General features: G+C 37.1%; 1 protein-coding gene across 6 annotated transcripts in view; it reads right to left on the reverse strand.

Moving 5' to 3' along the window:
- dnc (phosphodiesterase dunce) overlaps positions 1 to 25,174 on the reverse strand; it is a 474,861-nt gene that overhangs the window by 177,224 nt on the left and 272,463 nt on the right. For all 6 annotated transcript variants that reach the window (XM_065356110.1, XM_065356111.1, XM_065356107.1 and 3 more), the window contains one exon: positions 24,052 to 24,243. In XM_065356110.1, coding sequence (XP_065212182.1) covers positions 24,052 to 24,243 — 192 coding nt within the window. The remainder of the gene's footprint in view (positions 1 to 24,051; positions 24,244 to 25,174) is intronic.

Genomic DNA, 25,174 nt, shown 5'->3' on the forward strand with positions numbered 1-25,174 from the left:
CGGGATAGGTTTAGGTGTAGGTACCGCATATTGCGTCTCCTCGTGCCATCATCTCGAGCGATATGGTGCGTAAATTTTTCGTACTTGTATTCGTAAAACGGTAAAACCCGAATCACATTTCGTCGAGGTTTTGTTTTAAAAGTTTTCGACAAATTTTCCAGCATCAGTCTCTCGTCGACTCGAGAGAATACACGAAAATTTTCGCAAACAACCCGACAAAAGGAGGTACCTATCTTACGTAGAAAATTGTTGCAAATTTTCGTTCAAGATGCAGCGAGCTGGCGGCGCGGCGGGGAGCTTATTTAAAATTCTCACCTTTTCACGAACGAATCGTACAGTACGAAAAAGCGAATACAACAACTACACGCAGTTTCACTTTTTGCATTTTAATTAAAACTTTTTGGCCAACTTTACCCCCATCAATAACACTCTGCAGTGTGCGCAAACACCGCTGCACCGCTCACTCTGCAACAATTCCTCGTCTTGTTCGCCAAATCCGCACTAAAACAAATTTATCGCGCAACTTCTCAACAATTTCTCCTCCAGCTATAAGTACCAACTTTTCAAAACAGCTGAAAAAAGAGCTCGCGTTTCGAATAGAAAGAAGAAAAGAAAGAAAGAAAAAAAAGGATAGCGAGAGGAAGACGGAAAAAGAAAAGAAACTCGGCGAAGCCGAAGGTGCCGGTTGTAAGAAAAGAATGATACTCGTGCAAAGAAATCCGCAAGTGCCCCCAGAGTCGACTTCGACTTCTTTCTCGGTATATAGCAAATTCGTTCGTATCAATTAAAAACGCGAGTTTGCGGCTCAGAAGTAAAAAACAAAGAGTCTGGTGAATGGTTTTTCAATTTGGAGGAAAAAAACTCGTCTTAATTAGCGCGCGAGTTCATTTTACAACGTCTTTTTGATACGATACCCATCCGTTTTGCTTTGTTGCGCGAACTAACTTTTCAACTTTCCCAGATTGTGGTTGAATGGAAAAAGAGTCGGAAACTATTCCGAACAAGTAGGAGGTCAGGTGGTGAGTGGCGGGGACGACGATGATGAGCGGATATATTTTATTTCGAGTGAATTAACCCGCTATTTCTTCGATACCACGAAAAACCACTTTGGCATTTTCAATCACTAGCACATTCTACGATCCCTGCTGTGAAGATTAGGGTGTACCATACCACGTATTTTATTTAACCAAGTCGGAATTTTCTACCTCCCACCCGGTAAAGTTGTTATGTACCTCGTATGAGAAAATAATTCTATATTAGCCCCCAAGTCCAAAAAATTAAAAATAATAATAATAATAATAAAAAATTCGCCTCATCAACATTTTTTGTTTCAGCGCTAAAATTCTTCTGATTAATCCAATGTTAATGAAAAAAAAAAAACTCTGGGGTTTTCTTCTGCTAAAGCCCAAGTCAAAAACTGTCAAAAAAACGTCAATTTTTAGCGAAATATTAGTCGTTTTGGAGCCTTCAGCGACTTTTTGAAAATTCCTGAAGCCTCCAGCAGATTTTTGAAACTTTAAATTTTCACAAAATTTCATCAAATGGAGAAGGAAAGCTGTAATTTACTCTACACTCCAATTTTAACACTCTCTGAAGACGACTTCAGGTGGGTTCAAGTCACTTTAGATCCTCCAGCGACTTTTTTGAAAATTACTGGAGCCTCCAGTAGATTTTTGAAACTTGGAATTCCCGAAACATTTATTTATCAAATGGACTGGGCAAGCTGAAATGTACTTCGCAGACTACATGGTGGTTTCAAATGGTTTTGAAGCTTCCAGCTACTTGTAGGAAATTTCAATTTTCCAAAAAAACGCAGTACAACCTTTCGAAAAGTCGCTGGAGACTCCAAAACGACTTGAAATCCACCAGCAGTCAACTTCGTAGCGTATTGAAATTAGTTTGCAGAATGAATTTCGACTGTACATCTCAGTTTGATGAAATTTTGGGGAAATTTCAAGCTTCAAAAAACTACTGGAGGCGTAATAAGTCGCTGGAGGATCTAAAGTGACTTGAACCCACCTGAGGTCGTCTTTAGAGGGTGTTAAAATTGGAGTGTAGAGTAAATTTCAGCTTTCCATCTCGATTTGATGAAATTTTGTGAAAATTTAAAGCTTCTAAAATCTGCTGGAGGCTTCAGGAATTTTCAAAAAGTCGCTGGAGGCTCCAAAACGACTTGAAAATCACCTGCAGTACTTCGTAGGCGTATTGAATTTAGTTTTCAGAGTAAATTTCAGCTTCATAACTCCAATTTCATGGAATTTTGTGGGAATTTCAAGTTTCATAAAACTACTGGAGGCTCCAGTAATTTTCAAAAAAGTCGCTGAAGGATCTAAAGTGACTTGAGCCCACGTGAAGTCGTCTTTAGAGGGTGTTAAAATTGGAGTGTAGAGTAAATTTCAGCTTTCCATCTCCATTTGATGAAATTTTGTGAAAATTTAAAGTTTCAAAAATCTGCTGGAGGCTTCAGGAATTTTCATAAAGTCGCGGGAGGCTCGAAAACGACTTGAAATTCACCTGCAGTACTTCGTGGGCGTATTGAATTTAGTTTTCAGAGTAAATTTCAGCTTTACAACACCAATTTCATGGAATTTTGTGGGAATTTCGAGTTTCAAAAATCTGCTGGAGGCTCCAGAACTGCTCAAAACGGGTTGAAACCGTTTCCAATCGATTTGGCATGTCGAAAATGGGGGAGGTATATCCGAAATTTCAGCTTTCTTGGTCAATTTAGTAAAATTTTTCCCTCATTTTTGGCTTAAATTGGATTTTTAAAAATTCACCAGAAATCGAAAAACGCACTTTAGCACTAGAAATTTTGACAAATGATAAATTTTTGCATGATCTTTCGATCTACCCTTGTAAAGTTTGAAAAATTTCGTACAAGTCCTATGTTGAAACGCAAAATCTGCGATTTCGGCTGACCTGTCAATCAAAATGGCCACCCATTTGTAAGTAAGGCCAACTTTTTTTTGGGCAAGTTCGCTTTAAAATGTTGCTTAGGATGTCCCCTTTAAGAAAAAAATTGTCCCGGAGGATCGACGGGGGGGGGGGGGTGCAATTACTTCTATTGTCATATCCCGGACTACAAATTCAACCATAATTCTAATCTATGTAGTTTTACAGGTCGGAAGGTTACTTGATATTAAAAATTCAACGAAACGATAACCAATCTTTGAATCATTATAGGGTCAAAAACGATAAGTTTTACATCACTGGGTGTGAAAGTATGTATGTGTAATGTAATGTAATGTAATGTAATTTAGTGTACGTTTATTTGTTGTCAGCACTCTTAAAGACCAAGTTGAAATGAGCTTTTTGAAAATAGCACACCTACAAACATAAAGCATACGCCATCTCCGACAACAAATGAAAATCCAGCACTAAAGCTCGCTGCAGAGCATCGTCGTTATCGGTTGCTCTTTTTGTGTGGCTCGAACAAGCGAGACAGAATCCGACATATGCGCAAGAGTACGAGTATTCAGACTGGAAGTGGATTGTTCATAATCGTGCGATAGAAAATAGAAAGAAGAAAAGGTAGAAGGATCAGGATGGAAAAGACGCGAAGGCGAAGCAAAAGTAATATTAACTTCGACATGTACTCGTGCTCGTACTCGTACATTTTCAGAACAGAATAGAGCTAGCTCGTATTCGAATACCATCTTATTGCGATTTGGCGTTTCGTACGACGATGTGAAATTTAAACTTCGCGACGTACACTTCGCTTACATGTGTTTAAATTGGATCAAAATATACGCGTACGCGTACACGCTTCGTACCTATCTACCTCCCTACTCGTCGCTATGTAGCATAGCTGCGATATACTATGTAGTATACAGTATATACCTACGTAATACGTATACACATTATATACCCATACATGGAAAAATTTTAATATATTATTCTCGTCGCATTGAAACGCCAGGCTATTTCTAATTCATATGCAAAACAAACGTTGTCGTCGCAGTCGTCGACGTCGGCGTCGGCGTCATTTTCCTTTTTTTACTTTCAAAACAGCTAGCGTCGAATCTACTCGTACGTACCTTACCCACTGACTTATACTCGTATTCTACCGGCTGCGGCTCTATAAATACGAGTAGCTATCAAAATTGTTGAATTTTATTTCCTTTCCTGTCTCTCACTCGAGCCGTACTTTTTCTCATTTTTCTTCCCGAATGCGGAGATTGCGTTTAATTCAAGTTCGATCGGATACATCAATTCGGGAAAATTAGACAGATTTTTCAAACTAATCACGAGTCGGAAAACTAGTAGAGATTTTTCGTAGTCTATTTTCACCCTAAGTAGTCGTCAAAGGTACCAACTGAATTTCGTTTCGAGCCAACAATTGCGCAATAATTTATCGGGTATTTTTTCAAATAGACGTATACTGGAGAATCCGAAAATCATCTGGAAGCTGCAAAATAGCTCGATTCGAAACCTTCACTAATCGATGCGAAAGGTCGAAAATAGGATACAAACCAAATTTCACTTTTTTTAGTTCACTCGTAAGCAAACCGCGAATTTTTCATTTACTCGTATGTGTTTGGAAAATCACTGGAGAAAATTTTGGATTTGAACCACAGGTCCATTTTTGTTGAAAAATGCTCATAATTCAGCTAAGTTAGTAAGAGTCTGAAAATTCTGTATTTTGAAGTCACACCGTATTAAGAAGGAGGGGAGTAGAACTCTAATGATAAGCTCATATAGTCATCTCCTGAACGTCTACAAATGGGAACTGCTGAAAAATATTCGATTCATAAGGAAGGTATCTAAACAGGCACAAAATTTTTGGACCGAACAAAAATGGATCAAAACAGAATATTACCAGTGCAAATAATTTAAGCCTTCATTTCTCGATTTTTGGTGAATTTTCAAATTGTATAAATTATGGTCTCCTTTTCTTTGAAAAATTCAAAATTTTGATCTCATCAATATAAAAGGCTGAAATTTGGTTTTCAGCTTAGGTACACCTTATTTTCAACCTCCCGAACCAATTGGTGATGGTTTCGAGATGTTCTGGAGCTTCCAGCAAATTTTTTTTTTTTGATTTCTCAAGTTTTAAAAAAATGCTTTAAATGAAGACGAAATGAAATTCATTGCCTGTAAACTCGGATTTATTATCTTTGTGACACTTTCGATCGATTTTGGCACATATTTTTAAAATCCCTCGAACCGGTTTAAATTCAAAATTTTCTTCAAATATCCACCAACTACATACATATGTACTTATTTTCGAAAATATATAAAATTCATGCCCCAGAATTTTTCAGTTTTCACGATCTTCTCGTCTTATTTTTTGAAAATATTCTCTGTCGTATTCTCAACTTTTCATGTAAATTTTTCGCACATTCGAGTAATGAAATCTACTTAGGCATGGACGAAAAAAATGTGACGTTTCGACAGTATTTTTCGCCTTGCGAATTGCTCCTTTTGGTGGAGTTTTTTATACTTTTTTTCTCAACACTCACTTACTCATTTGAATTGAACGATTCAGATTATTCCACTTTTAACTGCTTTTTTGAAGATTTAGCTAAGCTTAAAATGTTTCCTTTTCATCCAAAAATTCGCCATCGCTCGAGAAAAATTTATCCAAAAAAATCGAATTTCGACGTATCGAGTTGGAAAAAAACCTGCCAAAAAAATCTCCTAATCCAAAATTTCAGTCATCCGAAGTTTACGTCTCGATTTTTAGAAAATCCTTAAGAATGTCAATAAGTAATAAGCCCAATAAATTGATCAGAAAATAAAATTCTCAAAATTAGGGCACACTGAGTTTAAATGTAGATATAGAAATTTTGTTCACTATACTCGTAGCTAATCGTGAACCACTTGAACCCATTTTTTTTTTTTTTTTTTTTAGAATTTCAGACATTCTAGAGCCTTTAGTGCATAATAAATTTTCTCTACGAATTTAAAATATTTCCAAAACTGTTCAATATCAGCTTGACCTGCTAAAATTGTGCATTTTTCCATAAGATTTTTGGAGGCCTCAAATATGAAATTTGTTTATCCTAAAACGAGGAAAAATTGGCCCGAGCGAAGCGTGGGCGAAAGCTTTTGAAAATTTGTACTTCGAGCAATAAAAAATAATGCTTTTCTATCAACACAGGCCCTTATTTTACCATATCCTCCAGAAAGCGCGGGCCCGAGGCCAACTGCATCCTTTGTCCCCCCTCTCTTGACAGCCCTACCAGAGACGTTTGAAGACTCCGAGAGGAACTAATTTTGCGCTAGAGGCTCCCATTCGAAAAATGAAAGGGAACTTTCACCAAATTTTAGAAAAGTTTACACTCGAACCATTCGCCAAAAATTTTCTAAAATGGAAATGCGCATTTATTGACCGAGCTAGTCGAAATTAGGTTCAATCAAAATTTTTAGCAGCTCAAGTTAATATCCAAGTACATTTTCTGAAATACATTTAAAATTCAATAGAATAAACTAATTTTGCATTGGAGGCCCCAAAACGTCTGGAATTCGCGAAAAATGTATATTTGGAAACCTCATTATCATTGTATCAACATGAATTCCAGTTTTTCAATACTCAATTACCTACGTTGCGATTTCAGAAATTTATTTTCATCTATTTATGCCAAAAGTTGAGAAAAGAATTGGGAGAGGGGCTAAAATTTTGGATTTCTGGGCGTTTTAACACATTTTCTTTCCAAATATCGAAGAATTTTTCAAATTTCGAAATGTAAGGTGATTTTGGTTTCAAAAAAAAAATTGATGTGAAATTCAGCGAATTTTCGTCCTTCCTTCTCTCTTTATAATAACACTCGTATTGCGCGGTTAATGCAGCACGAGGAAGATGGGCTAAAAAAAAAGTGAAATTATTCTATTAAATTTCGCCTCACTTTTTCGTGGTTCGGTTGGAAATTACATTCAATTATGAATTTGCATCTCATTCGCATAAGCAAATAATTAATAAGGTCCGAGAAACCATCGCAGGTAAACGTACCTAACCCATAGCATTAGGATTTTTTCGTCGGTTTTTAATTACGTAGCCCATTGCATACGTATACGTATAAGAGTTAAGAACGCATAAATTACTCGATTATAAGACTATTATTTTTTTTTCGCGAAGAAATTACCTACGAATATCTCGCTACGGTGTTAAGTAGGTCTAGGTACATACATATATTTGATTGCGGTATTGCAGTATATACGACATACGTGTGTGTAATCATTTCACCGAGACCAAGACTCAGAATGAAGGTGAAAATAGCATCGTGAAAAGCTCGAGATTAATAAGCCAAGCGTCAAAGAATTAGAAAAATATCAATAAAACCATCGACTCGATATTACAATACCTATCTAAATTAAAATATTACCATCCCGTATGATTTTAGAGCATATTACTACGTGAATTATTCAAAATAAAGTTGAGAAAACGCACCTGCAACAGAAAGGGAAAAAACACCAAAATTATTAATAAACCTATGTACGAGGTATGATTAAATACATATGTATGTACATATAAATGTAGATTTAGATACTAAGTACGCGTAGTGAGCGTCTGCTTAATGAATTAAAACGACGACGAGCCTCGATTGTAAATTGAAAATCTGTTCACGAAGCGCAACGTCTGCTGCGTCTTATCGAAGCCATACATTTCGTGCTGTCCGTACCACTCCCTGCCCAGTGCCCCTATCGACGTGATATCCTATTTCAAAAAATCGAATCGCTTTCACGAAACACGAACACGAGTATATTAATATGACGACGACACCGTATACCTACCTTCCTACCAACTGCTAAAAGCAACCATGGGTGAAGCAGATTTTTAAAAATCTATTAACGTTTGTGTAGAAATTATAGCCTGCAGTTTCGATGATCAAGTCTCGCACGTCACTAGGTTTAGCACTTGGAATTCATTCAAAGGTCATCTCAAATGTTCATAAATCATTCGCCGCGTCGAAAAATACCTCACAAAACGAGGGAAAAAAGTCTCGTTACTTCGTACTATACTTATACGTTCCATGTGGCCAACTACGTACCTACCTACTACATATCTAGCCCTTAGGTAATTGATCAGAGCAATTTTACACGTATTAGAGGGCGCTAAGTGTAAGTACCTCTACCTATATACGAGTAGATGTATACGTAAGTACATCTCGTAGTGGTACTTATTGCACCTACACGTACGTGCTCGAACTTCCTCGCCACTCGTGTCCTTACTTACCGCGAAAGAGAAAAATTACGCATCATTTTGGATCGGAATTTATTAGGTACTAATACTCGAACCGACAATAAGTCGAGTACCTAATGTATTTTTGGAACGAATACAAGTCAAGTCGGTATAATTTATAAGTTGAAAGTTGAGATGGTGAAGCCGGAGCGGAGCTGCTAAAAATACTCGTTTTTTTTTAAATTCAAATCATCGGACACGGTTTCGATTCGACAGAGGAATAATCGCTTATTTCCACGACGAATGCATTTATGCAAAAGTGTCCAATCGCGTGCGAGCATTCTTCACACGAAAATCTTATCGTTAACTTAGCAGAGGTTGGTACTTGGTAGATAATCAGAAATCGAATCCAGTTAGCATTTCTCATCATATTCGATCGTCAAAAGCAATAAAGCCACGTTCTCATGGTCTCGCCGTAGAACATGCCACATCCCTTATTGAGAAAGCGAATTTAAAATCAGTAAAAGCGACACCACGACACGACACGATGAAGAAGAGAATTTAAAACTCGAGGTAGGTACTAGTTTATATGTACTAAGTATATATGTGGAGGGTTCGAGTTGTGGGTCTGGATACAAAGTGCTCGCTTTGACAAAACCACGTAGACGTACCTCTACCTCTACCTCTACCTACGAGTATGTATACGTATGGTTAAAGGTACGCGACAACAAAGTGGCTTACATGACACGAAAAGCTACAAAGATAACTATCGCAGGTATCACGCTAGAAACAGAAACGAGAAAAGGCGAATAGTTTAGTAAGTTATACGCATACGAGTATCTCGCCGAGCACAAATACATAACTCGAGCAATTTCGCAAATGTTTCAAAATATTACGTATGAAAACTGACATCCCGAGCCGGCGATCTACTGTATACGTAAACATACCTACTCTGTGTACTACACATTGCTAACGCCCCTGCTGCACAACTTTGTCTCCTCTTTGCAAAGTCACACACCATGGTAATGGTTGGCAAAATCAGCAAAGACAAGATTGGAATTTACACCATTAACGCTCCGCGGAGTAAACCGAAGCATGAATTTTGCATGTTTTCGTAAAAGGCAGACTAGAAAATCGATCCTCTTTTCGACGATTTATGGCTTTTCGTCAAAATATCAAAACAATGCTTCAATACGTACTTTAAATTGTATATGTATTTTTCTCTGTTTCAGAAATTCAGCTCCTATTAGGGTCATTCCACGTCAATTGGACCAAGAAGTGGTAGGGGGGTTCGGCGATTTTTTTCAAGTTTTTCCTGTGGAAATACCTTTCGAAGAGATGGCCAATGGCGCAGATCGCAGCGCTCTAGCCCATTTTTAAAGGCAGCCAGGGGGTGTCAAAGTTTTCAGTGAACCAAAAATATCATCCATTTCAGCAGTGGATTACTCGATAACCACGATACCTACCAAAATGGAAATTTTCCCCATAGTTAGGATATTTGAAAGGCTTTTTGGTGATATCATAAAAATCAGTGTTACCATTTTTTTCGTACAAAAAATTAGCTCAAAAAGTTTCAAAACGTAAGTAGTTTTCATATCGTTTCGACTCTCAAAAATTCTGAAAAAATATTATTATGGACAACTTTTCATACTGAACAACATATTAAAAAATTGGGATGGTGACATGTTGCAAAATCAATTTAAAAAAATTCAAAGTTTGCGAAAAAAATGGGATTTTTTGATTTAAAACATGAAAAAAAGTTTTTATTGGTGAAGTTGACCCATTTGACCCCTATTTTTACGTATCTGTTGAAAAAGTTGATAAACCACTTTCACTCGATGAAATAAACTCCTCACAAAAAATCAAAATTCGAAAAAAATCAATTTTCAATTTCAAACATCAAAAAAAGTTTAAATTTATTCAGTTGTCTTATTTTGACCTCTTTCTGACGTATTTCATGATAAATTTGATAAAAAAATACACTCACTACAAAAAAAATGAAAAATCGTTCATTTTTTGAATCTTTTTGAATTTTGATGTTTTTGTGAGGAGTTCATTTCATCGAGTGAAAGGGGGTTTTCAACTTTTTCAACAGATACGTAAAAATAGGGGTAAAAAGGGTCAACTTCACCCATCAAAACTTTTTTTCAAGTTTTAAATAAAAAAATCGCATTTTTTTCGCAAACTTTAAATTTTTTTAAGTCGACTTTGCAACATGTTACCATCCCAATTTTTTAATATGTTGTTCAGCATGAAAAGTTGTCCATAATAATATTTTTTTCAGAATTTTTGAAAGTCGGAACGATATGAAAACTACGTTTTGAAACTTTTTGAGCTAATTTTTTGTACGAACAAAAGTGGTAACACTGATTTTCATGATATCACCAAAAAGCCTTTCAAATATCCTAACTATGGGGAAAAGTTCCATTTTGTTAGATATCGTGGTTATCGAGTAATCCACCGCTGAAATGGGTGATATTTTAGGTTCACTGAAAACTTTGACACCCTCTGGCTGCCTTTAAAAATGAGCTAGAGGGCTGCGATTTGCGCCATTGGCCATCTCTTCAAAAGATCTTTCCACAGGAAAAACTTTTAAAAAAATCGCCGAACCCCCTACCACTTCTTGGTCCAATTGACGTGGAATGACCCATAAGTAAACACCGATTTACCATCTTAGGGACCTTTTTGATCGATTTCGCCATTTCAAATCAAAAGTTTTCTCCGAGTATTACAAAATATTTTAGAAAAAAATGAAAATGAACACGCGAGGTCCGGTGGACCTGGCAGAGGGTTCCTCAGATTTGGATTAAAAAAATCCTCTTTTTTTCGGAGATATTTTTATCTAATCAAAGTTCAAACGATCTTTATAACAAGTACCAAGTTAGATTGAAAATTGAACGAAAATTTTGCAATTTTATACACCTTTTTTCCCTTGTTTTTGGAGGATAAATATTTCATTATTTTTGTTCCACGAGGACGTCTGGCCATGTACCTCTACCTTTCTGTACTTATTTATCCGTCCAAATATTTTTCCAATGGAAAATTCTCATCATTTGGTAGAAAATTCCAATTTCTGTACGTTTCAACGAATTTCAAACACCTAACACCTATGTAGGTATTATTACTCTTAGGTAACATAGTTTCTTTCAAATCACGACGCCCACGTCGCGTCGCCTCGAGAAGAGAAGATTACCTACCTAAAGAAAGTTTGATCGTGCGTTAGCATCCACGTCCATCTTGTTCGGCATTTTGAAATTCGAGCAACGGACACGGGTGCGATACGAGGCACCAAATTCAATAATGGAAAAACACTTTGTAATTTTGACGAAAAAGTTAATCATCGAGTTTTTTATTTGCTCCGCAAGTAAAGCGAAAAGATATTTTAACACGTCGAACGACCTAGTAGCGTGTAAAGCTTCGTCATCGGGTCATCATTCATTGTTTGCGGCGATGACAGTTTCTGGTTTCATCACAATCATATAATTTATAGCGTGATAGTAAATTATAAATGCAAAAAAAATTATCTGAAAGAATAATTAGACATAAATATCTTCATTCGGCCAAGTACCTGCATAAAATCTCATTTGATGTGATCAAGGAACCATAGTAAGTAATCATTTGAAAATTAAATTTTACTACACAGGGCTTTCGAGCATTGTGTCCAGCGTGTAAGTATAGTTGTACGTATGTACCTAATTTTACTCCTTCGATTTCAAAATCGAGGCTATTCAAAGTTTTCAAAACCGGCAACACGTTCGTCTGGATTTTTGCGACGCTATTCGGTTGTTACATTTAAATTTCCAGTTTTGCCACCCTCTCCTCCGACACCCTGTATATTAATTTTTCAATGGGAAAAGACAGAATGGCGTTCTCACGAACTTTTTTTTGTTTACTTTGTTCAACGAAAACTTCTTTTAGTTGCTCCAAATTCGAGAAATGGAAATTTTAAATATTTATACAACCGGCTGATAATTTTGAGAAAGAAAAACTTGGCTGATCAGATTCCTTCTTTTGAAATTCTCTTTCATACTAGTAAGTACTACAAAGTAGGCATACCACACAACTACACAGTACACAGACACACACGCCGACAAAATGTTATGTACATTTATTCAAACTTAATGCAGTAGGTATGTATTTGGGAAAAGGCTTTGATTTATTATTAAATTATAACTCGCATCGTATAGTACCTACGTATTTATGTGTACAACAAAGAGTGAAACAGAAATGAAATTTGATCTATAATTCAAAGGCGTGCAGAAGCGCCTCTATCCGGTGAACGATGATGGCGGCTCGTTTAAATTTATAGCGTACACTAAACCGGATAAATCAATTTGGAAAATTCATAAACTAATATACAATTTATTCGCCATATTCGCAGACTTAGTTTGCATTATAAAAACACGTGCTGTAGCCATTGCGAAAGGCTACGAGTATAATATGTGTGTACGTGCACGGTGTAATATAAAATTAGGTAGGTATACCTATCTGCACTGCAGACATCAACGTACATAATCCTAATCCATCATACTTGTCGCCATCTTATTTTTTTCCTTTTCCGTTTTCAAACCGTGTGTAGATACTTAGACGTATTCGCAGCTGAGGTGCCTCGGAGCCGAATAAATGTCTACTTTCACGGTTAAACTTGATACTGAATCGGCTGGTTCGGCTCAAATGTGGATAAATCCTTTAAACGGGTCAAGGATATAGACCACAACTCGTATTTTAGGGGAGGGGAGCTGCCTAAATTTATTTCCATCCTTCTGGAGAAGATTTTAAAAATTCTGGACGAATCTAAAATCCTTGCTGCAGGTTCTAGAATGGCCAGAAATGGTAAAATTCCGTTCCAAGAACATTGATATCAGTTCAGGACGAATTTTCACAATTTTTACTACGTACATTACGTATGTTCATTTTTTTTTTTTAAAGGTAAAAAATCGCCGAAAATGGCGAATTTTGAATTTTTATAAATCCTCGAAAATTTAATCAGGGCAGCTGAAATTTAGGCTAAGAAAGTTTTCTACCATTCCCTTCCCAAAAATCGTGGCCTTTTTTGAATCGGAGGTAGTCATTTCGAAATTTACCTTGTGAGATGAGTCGAGTTAGGAAAAAAAAAGAGAAAAGTTGCTACTTATAGGCTTACAACCTCTACGTTAACGCGTCCAATGGCCTTTTCTGGAGCCGATATCTTCGGCAATTGAAATAGACATTTTGCCAACATTTCGCTACAAAAAAAGTTTCACCAGCTCGAAACGAACCTTGGCCGAACTTGAAATCAGCTCAACGGCGCGCCGCTCGCTGTAAGGCTTGCGGTTCGGTAGTCACATTTACTTAATTAAAATAAGCGGAAATAAGAAAAGGTGAATGAAAATAACACTAGGCAACGGCATATTTGTGTTTGGGTTGAAAATGGGCTTAATCGATAGTTTAGACCCTAAAACAAAAAACAGAGTGGGCTTTTTCAATTTGAGTTGTTTTTGTGGTCAGGAGAGATGATCAAAGTTGCAAAAATGGCCGTTTTTGCCCTATTTCACGAGTTTGTGGCGACATCAGTATTATGTTTCAAAAAAAACCAAGGTCATATTCGGATTCTACGCACTTTTTTAAGTAAACATCTTTACCGGATTTTTGATTTTCGAACATTCAAGCGCATACGGAAGATTTTTGTTTGTAACATATTTTAAAACTCGGAGCGCGCGATGCTGGCGTTACTCCACGATGCAATCGTGGCGCGGAACCGTGTTCGCGCGGGCGAGGCTCTTGTGCAGTAGAAATCTCGTGTTACAAACGAAAATCTTCCGTATGCGCTTGAATGTTCGAAAATCAAAAATCTGGAGAAATTGTTTACTTAAAAAAGTGCGTAGAATCCGAATATGACCTTGGTTTTTTTTGAAACATAATACTGATGTCGCCACAAACTCGTGAAATAGGGCAAAAACGGCCATTTTTGCAACTTTGATCATCTCTCCTGACCACAAAAACAACTCAAATTGAAAAATCCCACTCTGTTTTTTGTTTTAGGGTCTAAACTATCGATTAAGCCCATATTCAACCCGAACACAAAAAAAAGGTCAAAAATTGTTGCCTAGTGTAATGGTCGTTAATAGCTTTTTATCTAATGAGCGAGTCGATTAAAAGTTTACCTACATAGCTATTTTGTGTTTCTCGAAAAAAAAAAAGAATTAAACGATCGAGACGAGCAAAAAGTAGGTATTTTAATTTCAGAAATTTGCGAACATATCGATGAATAGAAAACAGATAGGAAGCTATTATGGGGCGAAGGTTGATTTATGCAGTAGGTAAAACTTTTTCATTCTTCAAAAATGTCAATTTTGGCTTTTTCTTTCTGGATAGGTAAATTTGCATTTTGCTGAATATCGATACCGGTTTCAGGTAAAATGACCGAGAATAGAATTTTAAATCGGCGTACGTCAGCATTTCCTTACTTCATTATGCTGCAAAAGTCACCGCAAGGTTTTAAAAACCTTTTCACCCGTAAAGATCGTGGTGGTGTGACATTATAAGAGTTTAATTAACCCCATAATCAGAGTCGTCTACGTCTTGTTTGTAAGAAAGGAGAGATTAAAAGTGAGCGAAACTTGTGACAGACACATGTAGATTTGAAATACTTAGTAATAGTACCTATAGAAATAAGAAAGTGAAAGCTGCTTACATTATAAGGGATGAGAAAAGGCAAAAACGTTCTTTTTTTCAAGTAGACAAACACAACAGGAACAATACGAAAGGTTTGTGGCAAACATTGTGAGGGACACATATAAACTGAAACCAAAAGTGTACAAAATAATTGAAAGAATATCGGAAGATGAGGTACACAGAGCCAACATTGCCCCACCAGACTGTGAAAAAATGGTCGAATACTATGCGAACCTATGGAGTGATCCCGACAATGAAATTGAAGTGGCAAACCATGAGGAGAACAAGTATGAGCCATTCTCTTGGGAAGAGCTAGATGGAGCCTTGAAAAGCTCCAGAAATGGAAAAGCCCCAGGCAGTGATAAATTACCAACAGACTTATTCAAGAACCCCACAATAACCGTTAAGAAGAGACTGCTGGCTTTCTACAATAAAATACTATCAGGTGCAACCATACCAGAACACTTCCGCACTGCAATTGTAATACCCATCTTCAAAAAAGGAGACCGAAATGACCCAGGAAACTACCGTGGAATTAGCCTACTAAATGCTGCTTACAAAATACTTGCAAAGATGCTAGCAAGAAGAATTGAGAGCCATGCGGAGCCAATAATATTGGAATGCCAAAATGGATTTTGGAGGGAAGATCATGCATAGATGGGGTATACGCAACAAAGCTGCTGATGGAGAAGAGACGAGAATATAACCTAGAGACCCAAATGTGCTTTGTTGATCTGAAGAAGGCATATTATGATCAAGTACAAAGGAAGAAGTTGTTTGAAATCCTGAGGAAAATCGAAGTGAATGAACAAATAGTATGCCTAATTGAGGAAATATATACAGATAATGTAATAAGAGTAAGATCTGGAAACATGTTGGAAGCAAAGAAGATAGGAAGAGGAGTAAGACAGGGATGCCCAATGTCATGTGGTCTGTTCAACACAGGGGTTGAGGGGTTGAAACTGTTAAAAATCCAAAAACAAAAATGAAGGAAAAACCAAATATAAATCTGTTTTGTGCAAAACTCAAAACCAAAAATAAAAAATATTTGATCAAAACCAATTAACCAAAAACCAAATATAAAAAATCGTTACCTTAATGCCAAATCCGAGTATGTCCATCCAAAAAAACATTGTCGTTTTGCGTCACTGATAAGACTCTGGGAAGCCCTGAATTGAAAAATTTGCATCTGACTACAGTTAAAATGCACCACCAAAGATGCACAAAGCTGACCGATGTTCAATCAGAACTCAATGAGCCCTTCCAAGCATATCTGAACCTTATCAGTGATGCGTAAAATCGTACTTTTTTCGCATGGACATACTCGGATTTGGCATTAAGGTAACAAAATTTAAAATTTACATCATCAAAATATGAGTAATGTTTTGACTTTTCTGCATTAATTGACCAGTAGAAATGAATTCAATAATTAATAATAAGTACTAATACTACCTAGAATTAGGTGGCATAATGCGATACTTAATTGGCAGGAAAAAAAAACCTGAAAACTGAAACCAAAAACCCAAAACCAAATAAAAGTACCAAAAAACTGTAAACCAAAAACCAATTATCAAAAGGTGAAAACTGAACTGAAACCCAAAAACCAAAAATCAATTTTTTAACAGTTTCAACCCCTGGTTCAACATCTACTTTGATGACATGATTAAAGAATGGTTGAAAACCAAGCCAAAAGGGCTAGATATCAACAACACCCATGTCAATACCCTGTTGCTTGCTGATGATCAGGTGGTCTTTGCTGACAACGAAGATGACTTGCAGAGAGCGATGTACATACAACCTTCAGAAGACAGCTGATAAGTACCGAATGAGAATCTCGTCATCAAAAACAAAGGTGATGGCCTTCGAGGGGTAAGAGCCAATACTCAGTAAAATTGTTGTAAATGGACTGCCAGTTGGACAAGTTAAGAGCTTTAAATATCTCGGATGTGAGCTGTCATATGAAGAAGTTGACGCACAACTTGAGATCAGTAAATTCCTGAGAGTAAGCGGAGCTATAAACCGAGCCACACCTCCAAGAAAAGTCAGAGCCGAAACTCGAATAAGAATCTACAATACGCTGGCAAGACCAATGCTGCTGTATGGAAGTGAAACATGGACAATGAGAAAGGATATAAAAAGCAGAGTAACCGCAGCGGAAATGAGATTCATGCGAGCCACAGCAGGATATACTAGACGAGATAGGAAAAGGAACAAAGACATCCTGAAGGAGCTAGGAGCAGAGTCAATCATTAGACGAGTGAAAGATTACAGAAAGAAATGGCGAAAACACGTTGACAGAATGCCTGATGAACGGTCCCCTCGAAAAGTCAGAGAGTACACTCCAACTGGCAGGAGGAGTAGAGGAAGACCGAAGAAAAGACTTGATGATACATCGGCAAGCAATTCTTTTACATTTTCCCAGACGGGCTGAACAGCTCACTGGGCCAAAGTTCAATGATGATGTTGATGACTTGAAAAAAAAAAGTTTTTCATAAGAAAAATTCAACACACTAGAAACTTCCACATCTATCTCCAATATTTGTGCCCTTCTTGAAATTTTTGAAAGTATTTAATGACATCCCAAATTCCTATTTTTGATATACCTTATAGGTATTACTACATAGCTGATTTTGTCATTCAGATCCAATAAAGAAGACCTGATTGTTTCAGATCTGGACAAATCCGGATATTCCCACAGATCCTCCTGCATCCTGATAAATACAACAAATAAAATACACGGATGATTTCTGACTTGGTGAATCTGTCGCCAAAGAGTAACCATATTATAGGTTTTTGTTGGTCATGTGGCGAATTGTTGGTGAAGTCATCACCAGAATGTATCAAATGGACTAGAAAATTTTTTCGATTGTCTGGTGACTTAATTCTTGGTGACTAATTCACCAAGCAATGACCACGTCCACGTGTACATATATGTAGAATTTATACTAGAAAAATTCCAATCACGAGTCCGAATGGTCTATAACCAACATAGGTAGAGGTACCTCGAAAGAAACCACACACCGAACGTAACGAAACGTAACGTAAACGGAAGCGAATATTTCACGAGCTTCAACTGCAGCAATAACGTAACGTACGAGTATGTAGGAAGGAGCATCATTCATGTAAGGTTATGTACTACTCGTATAGTATCGTCGCATCGGTCAAACGTGGTTCCTTAATTCGTATTTATTTCATGGCCCATCAACTTCGGGTGGGTTTAGCTAAACATTAACGGATAACTTTTGGCATCGGGCGCTTTTTCACTTATTTTACGACTCATTAAAATGGTACAGTCGGTGACAATGCGAACAAAAATTTCGCAATTTTACAAGATACGATACGCAATGTTGTAGGTACTACGTACAACCTACAGAAGATGGTGAATTCCGCTTTCTTTCCCATCCGCCATGGGTACCTCTTTTTTTTTGACACGATAATATTTTATTCATTAACTTTTTAAATAATGAAGGTACGCTGCGGGCTACAAAAAGCTCGGACGACTTTTCTTTTTTTTTTCTTTTTTTCGGTAAAATATTAAAACATTTTTGCATCATTTTTGTTAGGTATGCTCGAAAGCATTGATTTTTCCCAAGCTTAATTTTAGACTACGTCATTACCCTTTGTTTTTACGATTCACGTTGAAAGTTTTCCCCGCATACTTTTACTTTTTACTACGATGTAATACCTCATCCTCCCTCGCTCTTTTGTACCTGCCGTTATTATTATTTTTTTTTCTCAACTTATGTTACTCGTATATAGTATTACCCGAATAGGTAAGGGAACAAGCTTCTAAACTTGATGAAAAATTAACAACGACTCGAGTTTTACGACGGGATGGTTTTCTTTATTCGACAATGTGCAGAAGCCTGTTAATTAGGGTTAATTAAATGGCTTTTAATGAGCGAATTTATAGTTTTTATTTCACCTAATCAGTCGAGCAGCAAAATTTTACATTTTGTCGTATAGTTTACCTACGTAAGTTTCTCCATCAACAACGCCAACAGGGTAAGTTTTGAATTACAAGGTACTTATACTTACCAACTCGCATACGAAAAGCGTGGGCTTCATTTTTACAAAATAATTTTTCAAACGCTCCTGATGGGATTTGCTTAGTTTATTTTCATTTTTCCTACAATCTTGGGGGACGAGCTCGATGTGACTTTCCAGTGATGTATTATCAACATTCCCGACCGATGGCAAAGAACAACTTATAATTCGATTTGCACCTACAGGACCACTATCTTTGGAAAGAGAATGGTCCGAGACATCCGTAATCAAACTTTCAGCAGCCTAAATTGATATTTCCGTTTTTCAGCGAATTTTTGACATATTTGCTGATTTACTTATGCTTTGAAAAAATGTTTTCTTAAAAATTTACGTAGTTTTTTCAAACCATTTCTGGTCATGCTGGAGCCTCCCACGTGATTTCCGATTTCCCCGCAATTTTAAAATTGCTCCAGAAGACGTGAAAATTGGCTCGCGGGCAGTTGAAAATCGAGTCAGCTGAAATTTCAGTTATATAGGACTTTCCGACCACGGAGAATCAAACGTGACTACCTACAGGGTTCCAAGACCTCCCATGCGGATGCTCCAACTTCGAAAACGAAAAAAAAAATACATAATCAAATTGCCCCATAAGAGTATAAGTTCACAGAAGGTTCGTTTATGCGAAAAAATCTCGTAGAACGAGTATGCGAGTGAGTAATTCGCAACTTATGTCGCTTCGCGATTCAGGTCTCGTCGCGAAGGAATTCTTTATGCGTAAAATTCCTCATAGTCAGCCTATAATCATTACGAGCCGCACACTAACCAAGAGACAGGGTACCTCTACCTATATTCTACGAGCCATAGTACGTCGTCGTATAAGCGAATATCAGCGATATTTTGCGTTCGCTTTTGCATCGTTAAACGCACCAGGCCGATTTAGGGCTTATTTTAAATGAAAATCGTGATAACATGTTCAAACACCGGCTTTAAATTCGGTTTTTGTCATTTTACCCAGCTCGTCGCCGGCTCTTTATGGAAAGCTATATACAATAGGCCTACCTAGACCGATGAAAGCATTCACACAGCTCAGAAGGAGACGAAAATTTGCACATGTTAGACACAGTACGACACAGGAAAAAGGCTAGCACGAGTCATTTGCATACCATTTACGTAGAGAGTAAGTACTCCTTTTTTTTCCTTTTTTATACGTGGTCATCGTATACCTCTACGATTCCACACAAAATGTAATACCTATAATACTTTCGAACAAAGGCGAGACGAGGAGATTTCATTTACCTACGCGGTATTTTTCTTTTATCCGTTAAAATCGAGCGTCCTTCGTGTTTAAGTTCTTTTCAACACGCGACATATACATCGACGTCTCACAACACGAATAGATTATAAGGAGATTGACCGATTTCATGTTTATAAAGTGAAATAAATTCCACCTTGTACTTAAATACTATAGATTACTGCATAAACACACACACACACACATACATACATACATACATACATACACACACACACACACACACACACACACCCTCGCTTTATTGTCGAGTTTTTTTCGATACTTCTTTATGAAACAGTAGCCTGTATTCTACAGCTAAAGCGGAACCCTTCAAAATCGTACTCTCAGATTTGAACGAAACGGAGTTAGATTGAACAAGCATGTTCTGAAACCCCTGTAACGAAAATTTCAGACTCTAAAATTCATTTTTGGACCTTTAACGAATTTTTGAAAATTGAAAAAAAAACGCAAACGCATGTTTTGAAGGCGATTTTTCAACGCATCTCGTGAAATATATTTTTTTTTGAGCAACGTGAACCAAATGCGCATAAATCTTTCAATTCAAATCTCACACACTAACTCGTAGTTTTGGACCATTCTGGAGCCTCCTATCAAATCTGTCTGGAAAGGTCGAAAAAAAGACAAATTGCGATTATTTTTGAGTCTAATGATCGCCAGACGAAATAGATATTGTCGAAAAATTCGCTCACGTGATATATGTACTACAATATACCTTCCTTGAAAATTCGATTTTTTTTCTCTTTTCTTGGAATTTTCAAAGTGGTCAAAAATTCACTTTTGAACTCACACTCCGGTCGAGGGGATGCCCAATATGCACCTATCAAAGTTTTACATTCCATAGCTCATTTTTGGCCCTTCCAGAGCGATTTGAAATTTCTAGAGCGCAAAACTCGCTGGAGGCTCCAGAATTGTCCAAAATCACTATTAGTCCGGCATATGACAATAGGAGTAATTGCACCACCCCCCAGCCGATCCTCGGGGACAACTTTTTTCTTAAAGGGGACATCCTAAGGAACATTTTAAAGTAACTTGCCCAAAAAAAAGTTGGCTTTACTTACAAAATGGCGGTCATTTTGATTGACAGGTCAGTCGAAAACGCAGATTTTGCGTTTCAACATAGGACATTAGGATTTGCACAGACTTTTTCAAACTTTACAAAGGTATAGATCGAAAAATCATGCAAAAATTTATCACCTGTCAAAATTTCAAATGCTAAAGTGCGTTTTTCGATTTTTGGTGAATTTTTGAAAATCGAATTCAGGTCAAAAATGAGGGAAAAAATCAAAATTGTACCAAATTGACCAAGAAAGCTGAAATTTGAGATATACCCTATTTTCGACATGCCAAATCGATTGGAAACGGTTTCAACCCGTTTTGAGCAGTTCTGGAGCCTCCAGCAGATTTTTGAAACTCGAAATTCTCACAAAATTCCATCAAATTGGAGTTGCAAAAGTAAAATTTATTCCAAAAACTAATTTCAATACGCTACGAAGTACTGCAGGTGAATTTCAAGTCGTTTTAAAGCCTCCAGCGACTTTTTGAAAGGTTGCATGGCGTTTTTTTTTTTTTTGGAAAATTGAAATTTCCTAAAAGTACGTAGATGGAAGCTTCAAAACCATTTGAAACCACCATGTAGTCTGCGAAGTAAATTTCTGCTTGCCAACTCCATTTGATAAATTAATGTTGGGGAAATTTTAAGTTTCAAAAATCTACTGGAAGCTCCAGTAATTTTCAAAAAAGTCGCTGGAGGCCCTAAAATTACTTGAGCCCACCTGAAGTCGTCTTCAGAGGATGTTAAAATTGGAGTATAGAAAAAATTTCAGCTTTCCATCTCCATTTTGATAATTTTGTGAAAATTTAAAGTTTCAAAAATCTGCTGGAGGCTTCAGGATTTTTCAAAAAGTCGTTGGAGGCTCGAAAACGACTTGAAATTCACCTGCAGTACTTCGTAGCGTATTGAAATTAGCTTTTAGAATAAATTTTAGCTTTACAACTCCAATGTGATGAAATTTTGTGGGAATTTCGAGTTTCAAAAATCTGCTGGAGGCTTCAGAACTGCTCAAAACGGGTTGAAACCGTTTCCAATCGATTTGGCATGTCGAAAATAGGGTTTATCCCAAATTTCAGCTTTCTTGGTTGATTTGGTAAAATTTTGATTTTTTCCCTCATTTTTGGCCTGAATTCGATTTCCGAAAATTCACTAAAAATCGAAAAACGCACTTTAGCACTTGAAATTGTGACAGGTGATAAATTTTAGCATGATCTTCCGATCTACCTTTGTAAAGTTTGAAAAATTTCGTGCAAGTCCTATGTTGAAACGCAAAATCTACGATTTCGGCAGACCTGTCAATCAAAATGGCCGCCATTTTGTAAGTAAGGTTAACTTTTTTTTGGGCAAGTTTGCTTTAAAATGACCCTTAGGTTGTCCCCTTTAAAAAAAAGTTGTCCCGGAGGATCGGCGGGGGGATTCAATTACTCCTATTGCCATATGCCGAAATATATATTACATATGTATGTACATACCTAGTTGTTAGTGTGTGAGGGTGAAATTGGAGGAAATATTCACATCGAGTCACTTTGCTCGAAAAAAATCATCCCTCATGAAATTAGTTCAAAAATCGTCCATAAAACAGAAATTTTCAAAAATTCGCCAGAGGTCCAAAAATGAACTTTAGAATCTGAAATTTTGGTTAGGGGAGTTTCACAAGATTTTCTTTCGATCTAGCTAGGTTTCGTTCAAATCCGAGAATGCGACTTCGAAAGGTTCGCTTGTTAGGTAGGTAAGGTACGTAAACAAAACATAGTCGTGTATTATTCGTATAAATTCATCATCGCGTTTTTTCAACGATAAATAACCCAAACTGCGGCCCTGTAGTTACACTCGTTAGATAGAGAGAGTGGTAAGACGTGACGGTGCAGAAGGTGTACCGAGTATTCGTGATACCGTAATTATTCCTCGCTGAATTTATCGTTTCGTTGATAATATTAGTTTTTCTAATACGAATAAGTACCAAATACAAACTCTTACATATAACATCGATTTAAGTAAATACACGTGTATACAGGGTGGTTCAACCAAGAGTCGATGATTTGAAAAATCAGTAAAGCAATAGTCTCGTGCCTCCTCTCATCTCCCCCTCTCCCCCCATAACCTTTTGGGTGATTTACAGTACCTTTATGCAAGTTTTGCTACATATTGTCAAATATTACAAAAAGATTTATTTTAAGAAATTTTGGCAGAGGAGATGAATTGAGAAGTATTTTTTCAGACTATTTCAGTATATTTTTATTTGGAACTGAAGTGGTTCTACGGGTACCTAACAGTTTTGCAAACAGAATATCGACTCAAAAATGAAGAATAATGACTCGGTAGAATATATATTTTTTTAAAACGCACAATTTTTTTTCCAAGCCAAGTACGAAGAATTTTTTTCAATTTTTTGCAATACGGGAGAAAATTTGCATTTTTTGAAGGGGGAGGGGGCAACCCGCGAATATTTTATTCGCTTACGGTATATAAATAATTTTATTTTCAAAAATCGTTGTAAAAAAATATGCATTTACTCGCCGATTCACCTTATATACATATCGAAATGTAATTCTAGATCGCTAAGCCAGATTTAGCGGCGATTATTGGTGTGACTTTTACAAACTCGCGGTAGATTCTAATTGGCATCGTAGGTACGACCTTATAACGGCAGCACAGAGCGTTTCCAGACACGCGATTCGAACAACTTGAGTAGGTAAGGTAAGGTAAAGTAAGTACTTCTCGTTAAGTGCTCGATATTTCAAAGCTACCACATACACAAATAAAAATATCGTACATAAGATAAAAACTCGCTTCGTATAGTATGGCTTGTTTTTGTTTATTTTCTTGTCACCGTAATCGCGATCTTTGCACGAAACTCGTCGTCGTCGTCTACCATTTTATAGCTAAGGTACTATTACGAGTAAAAAAAATTGACACGCTTACCTTTCGCTGGCAATGGACGAATTTCTGGACATGGATTTCGGAGACATTTCAAAATCGGAATCCGATTTATACAGGAACGACTCTCGTCTCTGAGGGAAATTTTGCAAAACCAAGCCGCCCGAAGACGGCGAGGTTCCGCCCGTTTCCAGAGACAGCTTGTCGCCGGCTGACGCTTCATTTTCAACGTCGAATCTGCAAACACAAAAACATAAACAAACCCGTTAATTTTTTACAATTTTTTCCGCCTCGCCTCGCCTCGTCTCGTCTCACTCGAAAACAAGGATACGAGGAAATGTCGTCGCATCTTCGTCGTCGTCGTCGAAAATTCCAAATATTTTTATACAAACATACATATACTCGTATAACTACTACGTTTTTAAGTATTTTATAAATGCTCGTCGCGACGCGACACGGAGCTAACAAACACGCAGGACAGGATTAAGAACGACGACGGGTGGGGTGGGGTGGGTGGGGAAGGGTCAGGCGAGGATGAAAACATTTTAAGGACGATTTATTATAGAAATACTCCGGTATAATACATAAATACGAAAAACATAGACATAAAAACCGAGCACACTTTTTCTCTTTCAATCTTCAATAAAAACTTTATCGTCTTTGTAAATCCTCTTCATTTGCCAGACGTGCCCTTGTCTTCTCGGTTACTTCGGACCATATAAAAGACGAGCGACGAGCCATTAAAAATAAAGAATTTCAACTCGCACCGCGCGATGAAGAACGAGAATATTTTTTCGCCCCATAAAAAGCGTAAATTTAATTAAACTTTAACCGGAAATCTTATTTTTATCCGAGTTTTTTTTTATGGAGTTGTTTATTCTACACCATATACCCATATTCCGCGCGTACACTCGTCGCAGCGATCGACCTTATATACGAGTACCAATTTCCAGCCCTTACAGGCCTACGCCAACGCCTAGCCTCCCCCCCAAAAAAACCATCAACAACAACCCTTTCCCTATCACCCCCCCCCCCCCAATTGAGCTCAGGAGCAACTTGGCGAAAAAAAGCGATATGGAAATTTGCTTGTCGAGTTTATCGATGAAAATGGCAAAATTTTACGTTTATGTTTTTCATTATACTACAATGTATAGGTATACGATTCGAG

The sequence above is a fragment of the Planococcus citri genome, chromosome 3 (genome assembly GCF_950023065.1).
Source record: "Planococcus citri chromosome 3, ihPlaCitr1.1, whole genome shotgun sequence".
Classification (NCBI taxonomy): domain Eukaryota; kingdom Metazoa; phylum Arthropoda; class Insecta; order Hemiptera; family Pseudococcidae; genus Planococcus; species Planococcus citri.